Raw genomic sequence first — 14,474 nt, 5'->3', positions numbered from 1 at the left:
TGATGTACCTGAATGGTAAAAGGTTGAACTGTAATGTGTCATTTATGGTCAATATCTGACTCTCCCATCTGTATCACATGCATGTGGATACACACACACACACACACACTGCTCAGACTGTTGCACCATCAGACCCAATGCCTGACTGTGTAATTGCATAACCTGTAAAGACCTGCTCAATAATGCATGGTCAGACTAGACATGAGCAGCCTGACGGAAAACCTTATCTCAACACCCTGCTTTGTCTGGCCAACGACTGGACACTCCAGAGACAGGACACCAGGCTGGAGGACAGTGTGTGTGTGTATGTGTACGTGTGTGTGTGTGAGAGAGAGAGAGAGAGAGAGAGAGAGAGAGAGAGAGAGAGAGAGAGAGAGAGAGAGAGAGAGAGAGAGAGAGAGAGAGAGCAGACGACAGGATGAGTGGACAGAGGAAGTAAAATAAACTTTCACAATTACAGCTCTGAGTCTTGCTGAGTGAAATAGTGAGTGGTATGAGGTAGTATAAAAATCCCCCCTATTTACCAAAATAGAAGTTACTTTCAATGCATCATTGGGTTTTATCTCTGAGGTCCACTACCTTGCATGAACCTGTCTGATGCTGATTTGACAGTCAGGGGCGGTCAAGTCCCTCCTTCTCAGACAGGAAGAAACCTGCACTAAACTTCCTGCAACTTTCCGGACAAGCTTCCTGTCTGTAACGGCGAATGATAAATAAACATGACAACTCTCCTTTGCAGACTGGTGGGGCCGAGGTGGTTGGGTGTAATTCTGCCGGATACACACGCACGAACACCGTATCTGACCCCCCGGGACAGAACGCGACAGCTGGCCGGTGGAGGTCGTTCTCTGACGGGTTACAGCCGCGCACTCAGCCGTAAGCAGCATACAGAGGCGGAAGCTGCTGTAGAGGTGGATCTGAAGCGGTTGGATGGGGAAGACAATGGTAGGGATTCACTTTCATGCGATCAGCATTGTCCACATTCACTGTCACCGTCTCAGTATTTCCGGATTAAAATGGGTTTTGTATTGAGGAAACTTGTCAAATATTCTACAAACTAGACTCTGTACCAGAATCTATTTTACAAAACTCGGTTGTGATTTTAAACAAATTTTCCATGAATGTTTACGTCTGAAAAGTTTTTCTGAGCTGAAAAGCATTATCAGGCAGGAGCATGTCTCAGAAATTCATGTTTTGACTTTATGGAAGCCCATTCCTGCCGAGGAAATAAATGAATAAATATATGAAAAAACAGAAGATAAAAATACATGACTACCTCATAATTATGACTTATCAAGTGAGTTTTTTAAATTATTTTAATTAGGGCTGCAACGAATGATTATTTTTTCAGTGTTGATTATTTTTTTGGATTAAACACTTTGTCTGTAAAACATCATACAATTGTGAATAAATGACTATCACTATTTCCTAGAAACCAAGGCAATGTCACCAAATTACCTGTTTTGTCTGACCAACAGTCCAAAAACCAAAGATATTTAATCAATTACAATATAAGACAGGGAAAATCAGCCAGTTCTCACATTTGAAAAGCTGGAACATCCCATTTTTTGGCCATTTTTTTATTTATCAATTATCAAAATTGTTTTCTATTAATTTTAGTTGATTGACTAATCGATTAATCGATTAATGCTGTAATTATTACATCACTATGAAGTTATAAATACAGTTGGAATTATGAAATATGCTATTTGTTTATCTATCTATTTATTTATTTATTTCCCCAACAGGAACCAACTTCCATACTGATTGGACTGTAGAAAGTCATGATATAGCACATCAAGATCACAGCCTAAAGTGCTGAAATCAATAGCTGATCAGCAGTTTTGACAATTGAACAGTACAATGAAACAGTAATTTGATAAAAACTATGAGAGTTAATAGTTAGTTGCTGCCTTCTCTTTCTCTGTTTGCTGTGTCTCTTCCTCAGGTATAGCAGAGGTGCTGATGTGCCGACATGTGGCAAGAAACTCTCTGGGCCATGTGTTTGTGTCACAGGTGAGCAGACCTCTACATCGCCATGTTCACACACACACTCACACCACACACACACTAACTGAGACACAGTGTCCTGTGTGTGCAGATGAGGGAGCTGGTGTCCACTCTGTCCAATGACTCAGCAGTGCGTGTGGTTGTCTTCAGGAGTTTGGTGCCGGGGGTTTTCTGTGCAGGTGAGTGTTCTCTGGAACATCTGAAACCTGCCCGCCGTCTACATCTGTGATCAAAAACTGTCTAAATGATGGGTGACAGTGCGTGTTTTGATGTATGTACAGGTGCTGACCTGAAAGAGAGAGCTCTGATGAACAACTCTGAGTCCGATCTGTTTGTTCACAACCTGCGATCCCTCATGACTCAGATAGGTGAGATAGATAGATACAAAGATGGAAGGATAGATAGATGGATGAATAAACTCACCTTTTTTACCCTGAGTAAGTTTATTCTATTGTCCCATCAGCGTTGTTGCCCATGCCGACCATCGCTGCGGTGGACGGCGCAGCTCTGGGAGGTGGCCTGGAGCTGGCCTTGGCCTGTGACCTTCGCTCTGCTGGTGAGTGAACTCTGAACCTTCACCTGTCAACTCTTAAACTGCGCGAGTCTGCATCAAGCTTGAATACATTTAACATTCTTCTTTCATTTTCCTTCAGGTGATGTTAATAAGGTTAGAAAGGGGATGTCATGCTCTCTTCACAGCTGTCACTAATCCAGTCATATTAGATCAGTGGTTGACTCCAAACAGGAGAGAGGAGGATAGTTAAATCCACTTGGGGCCATTTCTTGAGACTGACAACTCCCCTGTCCCATCAGTGTAGATTAGAGGATAATGGATATGTGTAAACAGGAGATGAGCCCATTTGTAATGTTGTAGAAGTTTTAAAGATGTAGAAGTCATTCGTTTATTCCTTTAGTTTTTTACAGTTTATTTTCTGTATCTAATGCCTTTATCTGATGGACATTTTTTATGTTGCAAATCATTTTTTTCACTGTAATCACTGTAATGTTTCAAGTGTCATCAACTAGGAATTTTTTGAATTGCTTCACCCTCCTTTTTTGTAATATGTCCTTCCTTTTTTTTTTTTGAGTTAATGTGGACTTACTGTATGAAACTGTTTAAAAACCACAGAAATACAAACAGGGCCAAGCTAAAAGTGAAGCTGCTCTTTTTAGCTGCTAAGAAGCTTGGAGATATGGGCTTTTCACCCCGCAATAACGATCAGTTGATGAGCTCAGGGACTGATGATAGCTGCTGAGGCCAGACACATCTGCCCAACTGCTCGTGTAGCTGAATCTACATGCGATTGGTTAAATCAGTCCCGGCAGCTCAGTGATTGGTTGAGCGCTGAGGAGCTAGGTGAGCAGGTGTTTGCGTCTGCTCCTCTGACAGAGGCATCAGTCAGACTTTATGCCCTCCCTGGCTTAATGGCACCCAGCAGTACAGACCTTCAACTGTCCTTTGTATGTGTGTGTGTATGTGTGTTTCAGCGTATTCTGCACAGATGGGTCTGATTGAGACAACACGGGGGCTGCTCCCAGGGGCGGGTAAGACGATCAGAGGTCACACTTGCACTCACAAATGACCTTTCACAGTACTGAGTGTCTAAGTAAAGAGACAAAGCAGCTGCAAGAGCTTGACCTTGAAGTGCTTTGTCCTGCAGGGGGCAGTCAGCGTCTACCGCGGATGGTCGGCATGACTCTGGCCAAAGAGCTCATCTTCACAGGTGGTTTGACAGAAACACTGACACATAGGATGCTTGTCGTTCAGCGAGGGCTTTGTGTGTCACTCTCTCTCTCTCTCTTTGTTGGTTTATCAGGTCGGCGTGTGGGAGGGCAGACAGCTCTGGAGATGGGGCTCGTAAACAGAGCTGTGGAACAGAACCAGACAGGAGACGCTGCCTACAGAGAGGCACTCAGCCTGGCCAGAGAGATACTGCCTCAGGTTAGAATACACTCACTTTTTCACTCTGCTACAGCTCAGATAGTGATGCATCCCTCCTCCTCCAGGCAAGGGACCTGCTCTCTTACCTCCTGCTCCCTGCTCCCCCCTACCCCCCCCCCCCCTTTCTCAACAACTCGTCTCTTCTCTTTTTCGTCCTCCTCTTTTTTCCCATCCTGCTGCTTTCTTCACCACCTTCCCCTCTCTATCTCTCCCTCTCTGCAGGCCTCTGTCGTTCCATATTTCTTTCACTCCAGTTCAGATGCCCACAGTCGGCAGCAGGGCCCAAGTGGCAGTCAAGTGGAGAAACAGACCACAAATAGCACGACACACACACACTCACAAACATGTGCGGGTGTCGGTGTGGATTGAATAATTGACAGGAGTTTGCATTGAATGAAAAGGAGGTAGGATGGAGCAGATAATAAGCTGTGTAAGCCTTTAGATGTTTGTTGTAGTATTTAAGTGACTCCTTGGAAAAACTGCTAGGATTATAAGAGAAGGACCAGACGTTCTCTTTATGTTTCAGTGATTTTTCTTTTTTTTTTAAATGTTTTTTTTTTTTTTTTACATGTTTTTACAAATTGTGTCTAATTTCTGTTGCCCAGGCTCCTATCGCTGTGCGTATGGCAAAAGAAGCAATGAACAGAGGCTTTGAGGTACATTGTGATTCATAGATTACATTTCTTTATACATATATATATATATATATATATATATATATATATATATATATATAATTTTTTTTTTTACATCAGTGATTGTTGTGACTGAGATCTGTCTCTTCCAGGTCGACATCAGTTCAGCAATGGCAATAGAGAGGATGTGTTATGCTCGGGTAAGAGTTCCAGTACATATATATATACTTGAAAGACCCTGAAAATGTATTTTCTCAGTCACCTTTTTACTATGAGCAATCAGGTCCTACATGAACAAAATTCTCTGCTTAGTTAGAAGTTTTTGTTTGAGTGTTAAACTCTCAGTAAATAACTAAATGCATGCTGCTTTTTTTACTTTGATAGTTTCTTATTAAGTCATGAATATTTAAAGTTATAGAAAAATACTTTGATTTGATTTGATTTGAAGCCATGTTTTCGGGAGCTTTGATACATGCTTTATTATCCTTAAAAATGACAATATAAGCAGCGCACATAATTTAAGTTACATTCAGCTCTAATCTGACATTTGTGAAACTCTCGGAGGTCATCTGTGGTCAGATTACTGTTGTCCTGCTGTAACATTTGTCCTCTCTTCTCAGGTCATTCCCACGCGTGACAGACAAGAGGGTATGGCTGCCTTTATAGAGAAGAGACCTCCGCGGTACACTGGAGAATAAACACTTCTGAGTCACTGAGTTTCAGTGACTCATAAGTGAGAGACACAGAGGCAAAGCACTCTCTCTAACCCCATGTCTGATTGTCTGACAATTAACTCCCATTGATTGTCTGCGTGCATCCCAGCCAGTGTCAATACATTAGTTTAGGGCAGCGTGACCATCCAGTGGTGACTGTTTGCACTTGTGATATTCAGGATGAGACAGATTTGATTTCATTTGATCCAAAACACAACAACATAATATGACAATAAAAATAATATGAATAAAAATAAAGCTTTTCCTAATGGCAGTTTCTTACTTTTACTCACACGTTCTATACTTCATGGTTGATATGAAGCTCATCTTTGTGAGGTGACTGAATAAAAAAAGACGACACAGTTGTCATCTCCAGTTTATGGGAATGTACATTCTTTATTTCCAAACTTGAAAACATGACTCTCAGCAGCAACATGGCACAGTCATAGCAGACATACAGTATCCACACTTTTGCATCTTCCATCTTAATTACATTTTTGCCAAAAACTGGCCTTCATCCCGGGCGATGTTCAGCGGCTCAACTAAACAATCCAAGGTAAACAGGAGCAACAGGAAAGAACAAAAAAAACAAAAAACAGGTTCTTCTATCTGCTCAGGACCTATGCATAAGAAGCAAGCTTATAAAACGACACCTGGTTTAAAGAACACAGTAAGGCCATAACTCACTGAGCAGATGAGGTGATGTGTGTGGCTGTTTTAGTGTACCATTGCCCTTTGTAGCCCAATATTTTATTTTTATTTCCATTCATATAAGTTTTACCACTGGTATACCTGCTGAAGCAAAGACCCACTTTTCCTCAAAATTTGTCATCACTATATCAGGGCTTTGACAGCAACACCAACTTGGATTGCATAGAGAACGATGACGGGAGCCTTTATATGAGAATCAAGACATCAGATGAAAAAGGAGAATACGGGCATCAAGGTCAGCTGGCTTCTCTGGACAGCAGACGTATATCTGGTAAATTACATCCTGGTGGATACTAAAGTCACACGGCCATTTCAGAGCACAGAAAAATAACCTTGAATACTTCTGATAACACCACCTACGCTCTCTCCTGGGTAAATAACATTCCTCCTTTGTTTACCCCGCTTTTAAAAAAAAAAAAAAAATCTAATTAACGGGAAGTCAGACAAACAATGGAACATACAATATAATAATTTCCATGCAACCAGTTCAACCGGTCCTAAACAAACCATTACTATTTCTTTGCCATCTTCTATTATGTACAAATTACATACACTCTTTAAGATGCAGCTACTTGTACAGACGTACATACACACATGCTCAACAGAAGTGCTGCCTCTGTCTTTAAGACACTCTGACACATTAGGAAGCACAGTGAACATACCAATAATATATAAACAGTTTCCTCAAAGAGAAAAACAGCTGTGACTCAATACACATGTACATCCATCATAACTATACTGACCACATCATTATTGCCATTTGTGTCCAGAAAGGACTTTTGTACTCACCAGACATTATCGAATGGCCGCAGCATTAATTCGGTGTAATTTCGCAACTGATACGGCTTATTTAGAAAAGAAAAAGCACTGGATCTTCTCAAAGATATATTATTTCTCTATAAGTTAGGTTTTCCTCTGTAATGTTTGAACATTTGAACCCACTGAACACACCCTAGGCAAGTGTCCCGTCACATCAAATCAAAGGCATTAGCTGATAAAAGACTAAATGAAGAGGAGAGCAACAGTACTATTGCAGACCCAGAGGCATGGGTTTCAGTGAATAGAACACTGCTATAAACAAAAGAAAAGGCAGGCATTCCTAAAATGAACAGTACAAGCATTCAGACAAACTCCAGCATGCTTGAGCTCACAGCAGCGTCATGCGTATATTTAATGAGCTAATCAACCAATTTAGACAACCAGAACCCTCAGTAACATACAGGGGCCGGAGGGTGTCGACCCTCAGCTGAGCTTTTGGAGGGGGGGGGGGGCTTGATCTTAAACTGAGATTCGTATGTATGCACTGATGTGTTTTTGGTATAAAAATCATCATGATTCCGATGTCTGACCAACAAGAGATGTTGAGATTTGAGCTTAAACCAACAGTTGAATTTTTTTTTTTTTTTTTATCACAAGATTAGCACACAGAAATATTTTTGTTTTGAAACAAACACAAAGAAAATAAATAAGGTTAGTGTGTGTGCAAAGAACTGCAAAGTCTCCGTCCTTTTATGTATATTTTCTGGGGATACTTGATACGAGTGTTTGTGCGTGCGATATGCATACACACAAATACAAAATCCCCTCTGTGGTGGGACTCAGCTTATGTCCTCCTCTTGGTCAGGGAGCATCATTTTTTCTGAAAGAGAAAATGTAAAAGAATGAAAAATCTCCAGCCAATGTGAGGGGTGAGATGCTAAATGACTACTAGTGTGTGTGTGTGTGTGTGTGTGTGTGTGCCTCTTTACCTCTGTGAGGTTATTGTGGCGGCGGGCGGCGACTTGTGTGCGTAAGTGCAGGCTGGCCGGTGCGGGCTCTGTGGCGCTGTAGGCTCTCCAGAATGCTCTCAGCCAACAGTTTGACATCTCTGTGTGTCTGTGGGTGTGTATGAACTTGCTCGAGCTGCTGGAGGCCGCCTTCCTCCAACAACATGCTGCAGTAGCGAGCGGCTGCAGACACACAGGTTCACACGATATCAATATGTGAGAAAGTAACTGCCTTATCTGATGTCAGTAAAAGGAAGTGTGAAGTGTATATTACCAGAATCACACTTAGTTTTGTATGTGCGTGTATGTATTTGTGTCTCACCGTTCTTGCTGCAGACATGTTGCATGGCCCAGGCAGCCCACAGCTGGACACCAGGGGTGTGAAAGCACTCCAGTAGGGGAAAGAAGGGGTTAAATGACCTACAGAATGAAAGACGATAAGAATATATTTACTATGTATGTCAGAAGTTTATGCTATGGTTTTGACAATTTGATTGTCTCTAGCCTTATTAGAACAACTCACACAAACATAAATAAATAAAATATAAAGTTAAGTATGCAGAACATTTTACAGACTTGTTTTTCAAGGTGTCCTCTTAAAACAGATCATTTGAATCCATCTGTCAGAAAGACTCCAAATCGTCATTTTATCACTCGAGCAAGTGTTTATTTCTGTTATTTTTGTTTATTCTCCTTTTGTCAGTAATACTAGATAAAGGTTTTGGTCATAATGATTAATAAGTCTGATCTAACCATCATATAAAGCTAAATGTCTCTTAAATCTATGAAAAAGTTCAGATGCACTTTGAGCATCTTATTGACAACCTGTTCCATGGTGCATTTAAGAAACACCTGATAACTCAGCTCTTCCGTGAACACCTCAACACTTTAGCTATGAACTTACTTCCTTTAATGTAATCGATTCCCTTCTTTATAAATACTATGGAGAAACTGCATCTCACCTGTAGGCCACCATCTCACACTCTGGTGCGGGCCACTTCATAATAACAGCATGCTGGAGAGACACACAAATGCATGAGACTCAAAAACCAACTTTTCAAAAAACCTGCATATTTATGTGCATGATGCTTATTCCTACCAGTTGTTCCAACAGTGACGATCGAAGATCGGGACTGAGCTTCCAGGCCTCCTCTCCTCGGGACGTCAGATGTGCGAGGATGCCTGCGGCGAAGTAGCTCACCTCCACCTCTGAGCTGTGCAGCAGAGTGCTGATGTGGTCCAGGAAGCCCTGCACCATCAGCTCTCCGTGCAGCTCCCCGACCTCCGCTATGTTGTTCTACACAACAAAGGGCGAATAGGGAATAATGATATCTTTATATTGTTAATTTATTCAATATTCAGTTTTTCTACAGGGTATATAAAAAAGCAGTAAACTCACCAACAGACCTAGAACCTTCTGCTGAATAGAGGACTCATTGGGGAAGGACTGCAGAGAGGGTTGGGGGAGGAGGGGGTGGTATGGATACAAAACAACAGTGAGTCAGCCGGCCCAACAGGCATACATACTTAAACAAACCAACATGTGATTAAGGGTGATGATTAACTAGCACAGTAATCAGCTTTAAGCTGTTTTGTACGCATGCTTATCGTTTATTTACATGAACATGCTGACATGTCAGTGTACCTCTAGAACTTTAATGAACAGGTCCAGTCCCTGGTTCTCGATGAAATGGCGGCAAGTTGTTGGCGATTCATCGGTAAGATTCCAGAGTGCGCTGAGTGTAAATTTGAGGGTGGCGTCCACCATGCCCTGAGTAGCCTTCTGACGCACAATGTGGAGCAGTTGCTGCGGGTGGAAAAGAGCATATTTGCATTGAAAATTTGCCTTTTTCGGTAAATTAGTTAAAGGCAGAGAGAATACAGCAGAGATGAGAATCTTACCTTGACTATGGACAGCTCTTCTCCAAGCTGAGCCGTCTGCTCTGTGGACAACTGGGAAAGACAAACATCTAAGAGTTTAACTCGACACGTGTATAGAATGCACAAACAACTACATGTGTGATATTAAAACAACTACGCAATCTATACCTTTGCAGCCAGTATGGAAATGATAGCCACAGCCATCCTCTGCATGTTCTGGTCTTCATGGTTGCAGAGCCACTGCATCACTAGTTTGGCAGCTTCGAACCTTGATAACAGGAAGTGAAAGAAAAACATTTCTATTATAATCATACAGTTCTTTTGGCAGATTTGGTTTTATGTTTTAACTAAATGTGTATTTCTCACCTGTTAAAAGGAACCTCCTGCAAAATGCGATCACTGCACAGAGACAGCAGACAATTCTTCTGCAGCTGAAGACAGAGAAACCAGAACAGGCATCAGTGCAAAACCTCAAACTCTGACTACATTGAGCTCACAAGATCTCTAAACATACTCTCCTCATCAGTTCTGTTTTACTCCACAGTGTTAATAAAAGGTATGTACAGAAATATTCTATCATGTCTGATGTAGAGCCTGTACAGGGCAAAACAGTAGTTTTCTTGGTCTATGCAATTCTGTAGTTAAAAACATATTAAAGTTGACATTATGTATGCTGTTTTTCTTGTGCCCCTTTTATTCAGTTGCATTTGTATTGCTCTTTTATTTTGTTTTAATACCACATCCTGTATCATAATTATGCATAAGCCATTTGACTTTACATGTTACTTTCTGCAATAACTAATCCATAATACAGTTCTAACCAGATCCGTGTGTTTGGTTCCAGTGAAGGCTACACTGATTAACATTTGTTTTACTGGTTAACAAAACACCCAATGGACCTGAACTGCACTATGTTTTATATTTGCATGTATAAAACCCTTATTGCCATGGTAAAGAAAGCAAAAAAAAAGGAAGCTGTACTTTTTTGTTGTTGTGGGGTGTTCCCCAACACAACAGGATTTTCAGGTTATCACAATTTAATGATGGTATGTGGGTGTTTCCCAACCTACAGAGAGATGGAAAGTCCTACTGGTGTTCCAGCATGTGCACCTGCATGCTTACCCTCTAGCCCCAGACAACCCCAGCTCACACTCGAATTATTACTTCTGTCTTGTTTGTGACCGACTGCAGCTGAGAATTTTGTTGCTTCATGTATGTTATGTCTGAAACGTATTTATCCAAACAAGAAGGTTCTGTGCAAATGAATATTTACACAGGTGGCTGAAATACTTCAGGGTAAAAAGTCTGAAGTGTAAACCTAACTTTAACACCTAATATTTTTTAACATGATGCTTTTTACAAGTCTTTCACTCTGCACAGCTCTGGGAATCTACAGTTGTACTCAACAAGTACATAAACATGAATTACCCACAGGGATAACAAAATTCATAAAACTACCTGTTGGTGGTTGGGGAAAGTCCTCATGGCCTCCAGAAGAAGCTGAGTGACGGTACTTAACAACCGGACTGGCATTCCTGCTGCCAGGTCCTGCTTCGTCAGGTTGAACACACAGGCACTCGCTGCCAGCTGGACATTCAGAGTGGCAGGATGATTCTTCATACCTAAAACCACCAACTAGAAAACCCAAAGAGAAGAAGGAAGTTAAATTATGTTTCACTAGACAGATGAGGAACTTGTGGTGGAGAGGGGTTCGGTTTTGACACAATACTATAAATCAGCTCTATGAGGGGAGGAAATGTGGCTGACACATCAAATAAATATGTGGTAATGCATGATGCATAAAATAATTACAGTAGAAATAATAACCTTAAGGATGTCAGGCCGTGGTTTCTCCATGACATGTGTGAGGCTGAACAGATGAAACAGAGCTTCTCTCACAAAACCTTCTCTCTCGCTGTAGCGACGCAGTGCCTCGCAGATCTGGGTCTCGTTGGCTTCCCCTGTTACCTGTTCAAACACAACAAAAACAAAACAACGGTTTAGCACACCTGAATTTGTATGCACAGTTATCAGTGTTAATGTATGCATCTATTCCTACTTTTAGGTTTCCTTCTCCAGAGAGGAAGTCAGAAAAACCAGCATCTGTGGCCAGAAGTCCCACAAAGGTCATCCCTGGTCTCTCGTCAACAAATGCCTTAACAGCGGCATCTGTCACCTGCAACATTTACACATTAAAAAAACGTACTCTACAACCGGTATGTTTTATTTGCAAGTTAACTGAAATACTCAAAGAGAGACACACACCTGTTTCCTCCCCGACACATCCAGGGAAACGAGAGTGGGCAGGATCCCTGGCTGTCCGAGCAGTTGACGAGCCACGTCAGAGGTAAACTGTTTATCATCACTGATATCCAGGTGCTGCACAGGCAGGGTTTCACACACACCCAGCAACACGCACACACACACACACAAAAGCATGGCTTGTGAAATCACAAAGAAAGTATTTTTCTCAATAAACAAATACAAACACAAGCGCCACACTCAGCTCCACTCTTCCACAAACCTGCAATACATCCAACTGGCCAATGACTCCCAGCAGCTGAGCGGTGCTCATCTCCAGCCTTTTCAGCTGGTGTAGCGTTAGTGAGCGCAGCCTCTCCTTCAGGCCCAGCAGTGGGCTCAGGTTGGTGACTGAGGTGTTGGAGAGATCGAGGCTCTCCAGCCGAGGCAGGGAACACACGTCTACTAACCCAGAGTCATAGAAGTCTACGTTCGCTAAAGAGAGGGAGCGCAGGCCCTGGAGGGAGCTGAAGCGATGCCGGATTGGTTCCTCCAGAGAGGACATGGTGAGACCTGTTAGGACAAGTCGCTGGAGGGACTCCTGCAGGATGTGTGAGGAAAAAACAACAAACAGATGAGTGCAACCACATCATATTCAGTTCATTTAGGCTTAAGGTTTTTTTTTCCCTCACATTACTTGACATACTCTTACCTGACAATATTTATTGGTGGCCAGTCCCTGCAGAATATCAGGAATAGTGAGGTCTGCATTGACCCTGGCAGCATCCAGCTCCAGTAGTCTATGAGGACAGAGCGCTCTCTGGAAGGCCTCTGCAGATATACGAGCAGTACGGATGCACGCTCGCCTCAGCCGCAGGTATTCACAGTTCCGAAACACACCCACTGTGCTGTCATTCAACAGACCTGTAGTGGACCAAACTCATGTTAAGGTGCAACTTTGGGATTTCAGTAGGACCGAACAGAACTGAGCCTTGCACAAGTCTACCTCTGCTTATCTAGGGCTGAGTTTTGGTTTGTATGATAACATAACATCAGATTCAGTGGCTCAAAGATTTTACACATTTTTCTTAATTTAGAAGGCTATGGAAGAGGATTTTGAACATCGTTCAGGAGATGTATGCAATTTAAGAAGTTTCATTTTCATCAAGGGTTAAACAGGAGGTTTTCAATTTGTAAAAAGCAGACTATAAATTGGAGTTTTAGTCTTGTGGTTGTGTAGAGTCAGAAATCACCAACTTTCGTCATTCAGGAGTGTTTTTGGAGGTTACCTTCAGTGGCCATCTTGGCCAGCAGCTGGTCTGCCAGCTCCTGTGGGAAGAGTACAGCCTCTCTGAAGCACAGAGAGCCATCGGGACGCTTCACACAGAAACGCTCCAGGTTCTGGCTCACATAGGTGAGGCACAGGTCTGTCAGAGACGCTGGAGATGCCTCATCCTGAAGACAAAAGCAAGATGTTTGTTGATGTTTGACATAACCACACGTTGTAGTGACTGAGCACAGAAACATACCTCACCTGAACTTTTCTTCATTGTATATTTTACTCTTACTTATTCTTACTTTGGGTATTGTAGAGCACATCGGTTCAATATTGACATTCTAAACATAGCTGTTCATCTGTTGTACTCAATAGTACATAGACACGAATTACAAGAATAACAACATTCCTAGCAATGTAATAAAAAACTGACTAGTGAAGATATCAACTGTGTTTCTGGCTTTTGTTAGCTCATCAAGATAGTTTCCTATAAGTATCTGTGTGAATGTGTGTGCTGGAAAACTGTGCCTCAGGTGTGTGGAACCTGCTAAATATAATCATCTTAGTTGGCTTCTCTATTATCGATTAGAACAGCAACATGGCATGCAAAAGATATTTGTGTTGTTATATTCCAACCACGGGAATTCATTCTTCTATGGAAAACTCTAATGTAATTTCAACCCTGATTTCTGGCTAAAACTGGAGTGTTGTTGTGCTTACGATAACTGACTGACTGGTTCCTTTTTCAAACTTCTCTGTACTAGGAAACCGTGTGTGTAAAGCCTGCAAACTACAGAGCACAGACACATAACTCACACAAGTTACCTGGAGACGAAAGTGAAACTCACCGTGTTTAGGATACTGCAGGCCATGGTTTAAAAAAGTCTAGCGTTAGTTGTAGCTTATGCAACCGAGACTGGTGTCTTCCTCCTTAAAAAACAAAACGCAGGTGTCTTTGCGTGCTGGCCGTCGAGCGGCTCCGTTTTCAGTCGTTTCAGTTTGCAGCGATCACCTGTCTGAGAGTCTGTTGTTATACTAATCTACTGGACAGCAAACAGGAGCACAGGACGACGAGCTAGTCAGCTAGCTCACTTGTTGTTTCCTCCGTTGCGGAAAATCGCTCTCCGAGAAAAAATGTTGACAGCTGTCTGCTGTGCAGGAATTCATGTTTAAAATATATCGACAAATCAATGCAGCGACCGAAGAAAGGACCCGGGTGGAGAATGTAGTTTCCACAGCGGGCAGCTAGGTCTATTTTTGACTAGACATACAGTAAAGGTCACAGCACTGGAAGTACAT

The 14,474-nt window shown here is 42.1% G+C and overlaps 2 protein-coding genes across 3 annotated transcripts; one reads left to right on the top strand and one right to left on the bottom strand.

Annotated features, from left to right (window-relative positions):
* Positions 1 to 633: 633 nt before the first annotated feature.
* echdc2 (enoyl CoA hydratase domain containing 2) lies at positions 634 to 6,417 on the top strand. 2 transcript variants are annotated; one of them, XM_042416655.1, is made up of 11 exons: positions 634 to 945; positions 1,949 to 2,016; positions 2,102 to 2,189; positions 2,292 to 2,378; positions 2,474 to 2,566; positions 3,499 to 3,555; positions 3,672 to 3,734; positions 3,828 to 3,952; positions 4,558 to 4,608; positions 4,740 to 4,787; positions 5,208 to 6,417. In XM_042416655.1, exons 1-11 carry the CDS (start codon positions 720 to 722, stop codon positions 5,283 to 5,285), a joined length of 984 nt encoding a protein of 327 aa, XP_042272589.1. In that variant the 5' UTR covers positions 634 to 719; the 3' UTR covers positions 5,286 to 6,417. The 2 variants fall into 2 exon arrangements, with proteins under 2 accessions (XP_042272589.1, XP_042272590.1); XM_042416656.1 differs by lacking the exon at positions 634 to 945 and having other exon boundaries at positions 2,086 to 2,189.
* Positions 6,418 to 7,759: 1,342 nt separating this feature from the next.
* Positions 7,760 to 14,458, bottom strand: zyg11 (zyg-11 homolog (C. elegans)). The gene is made up of 17 exons (XM_042416654.1): positions 14,024 to 14,458; positions 13,189 to 13,354; positions 12,612 to 12,823; positions 12,183 to 12,500; positions 11,924 to 12,037; positions 11,718 to 11,834; positions 11,486 to 11,626; positions 11,117 to 11,293; positions 10,025 to 10,089; positions 9,827 to 9,926; positions 9,680 to 9,730; positions 9,423 to 9,584; positions 9,177 to 9,224; positions 8,877 to 9,074; positions 8,740 to 8,792; positions 8,100 to 8,197; positions 7,760 to 7,960 (listed from the first exon to the last, which is right to left on the bottom strand). The coding sequence occupies exons 1-17, from the start codon at positions 14,045 to 14,047 to the stop codon at positions 7,770 to 7,772; spliced, it is 2,235 nt and encodes a 744-aa protein (XP_042272588.1). The 5' UTR covers positions 14,048 to 14,458; the 3' UTR covers positions 7,760 to 7,769.
* Positions 14,459 to 14,474: the final 16 nt, after the last annotated feature.

This window comes from Thunnus maccoyii, chromosome 7, assembly GCF_910596095.1.
Source record: "Thunnus maccoyii chromosome 7, fThuMac1.1, whole genome shotgun sequence".
NCBI classification, from domain to species: Eukaryota; Metazoa; Chordata; class Actinopteri; order Scombriformes; family Scombridae; genus Thunnus; species Thunnus maccoyii.
This window is presented reverse-complemented; position numbering and strand designations above follow the sequence as displayed.

Coding starts and splice junctions, on each gene's coding strand:
- zyg11 (XM_042416654.1), bottom strand. CDS start 14,047: ATGGCCTGCAGTATCCTAAACACG. Junction 9,731..9,826: donor TTTCCATACTGGCTGCAAAG/GTATAGATTGCG, acceptor TGTCTTTCCCAG/TTGTCCACAGAGCAGACGGC. Junction 9,225..9,422: donor TGTTCATTAAAGTTCTAGAG/GTACACTGACAT, acceptor CCCTCTCTGCAG/TCCTTCCCCAATGAGTCCTC.
- echdc2 (XM_042416655.1), top strand. CDS start 720: ATGACAACTCTCCTTTGCAGACTGGTGGGGCCGAGGTGGTTGGGTGTA. Junction 2,567..3,498: donor CTGTGACCTTCGCTCTGCTG/GTGAGTGAACTC, acceptor TGTGTGTTTCAG/CGTATTCTGCACAGATGGGT. Junction 3,953..4,557: donor CCAGAGAGATACTGCCTCAG/GTTAGAATACAC, acceptor TCTGTTGCCCAG/GCTCCTATCGCTGTGCGTAT.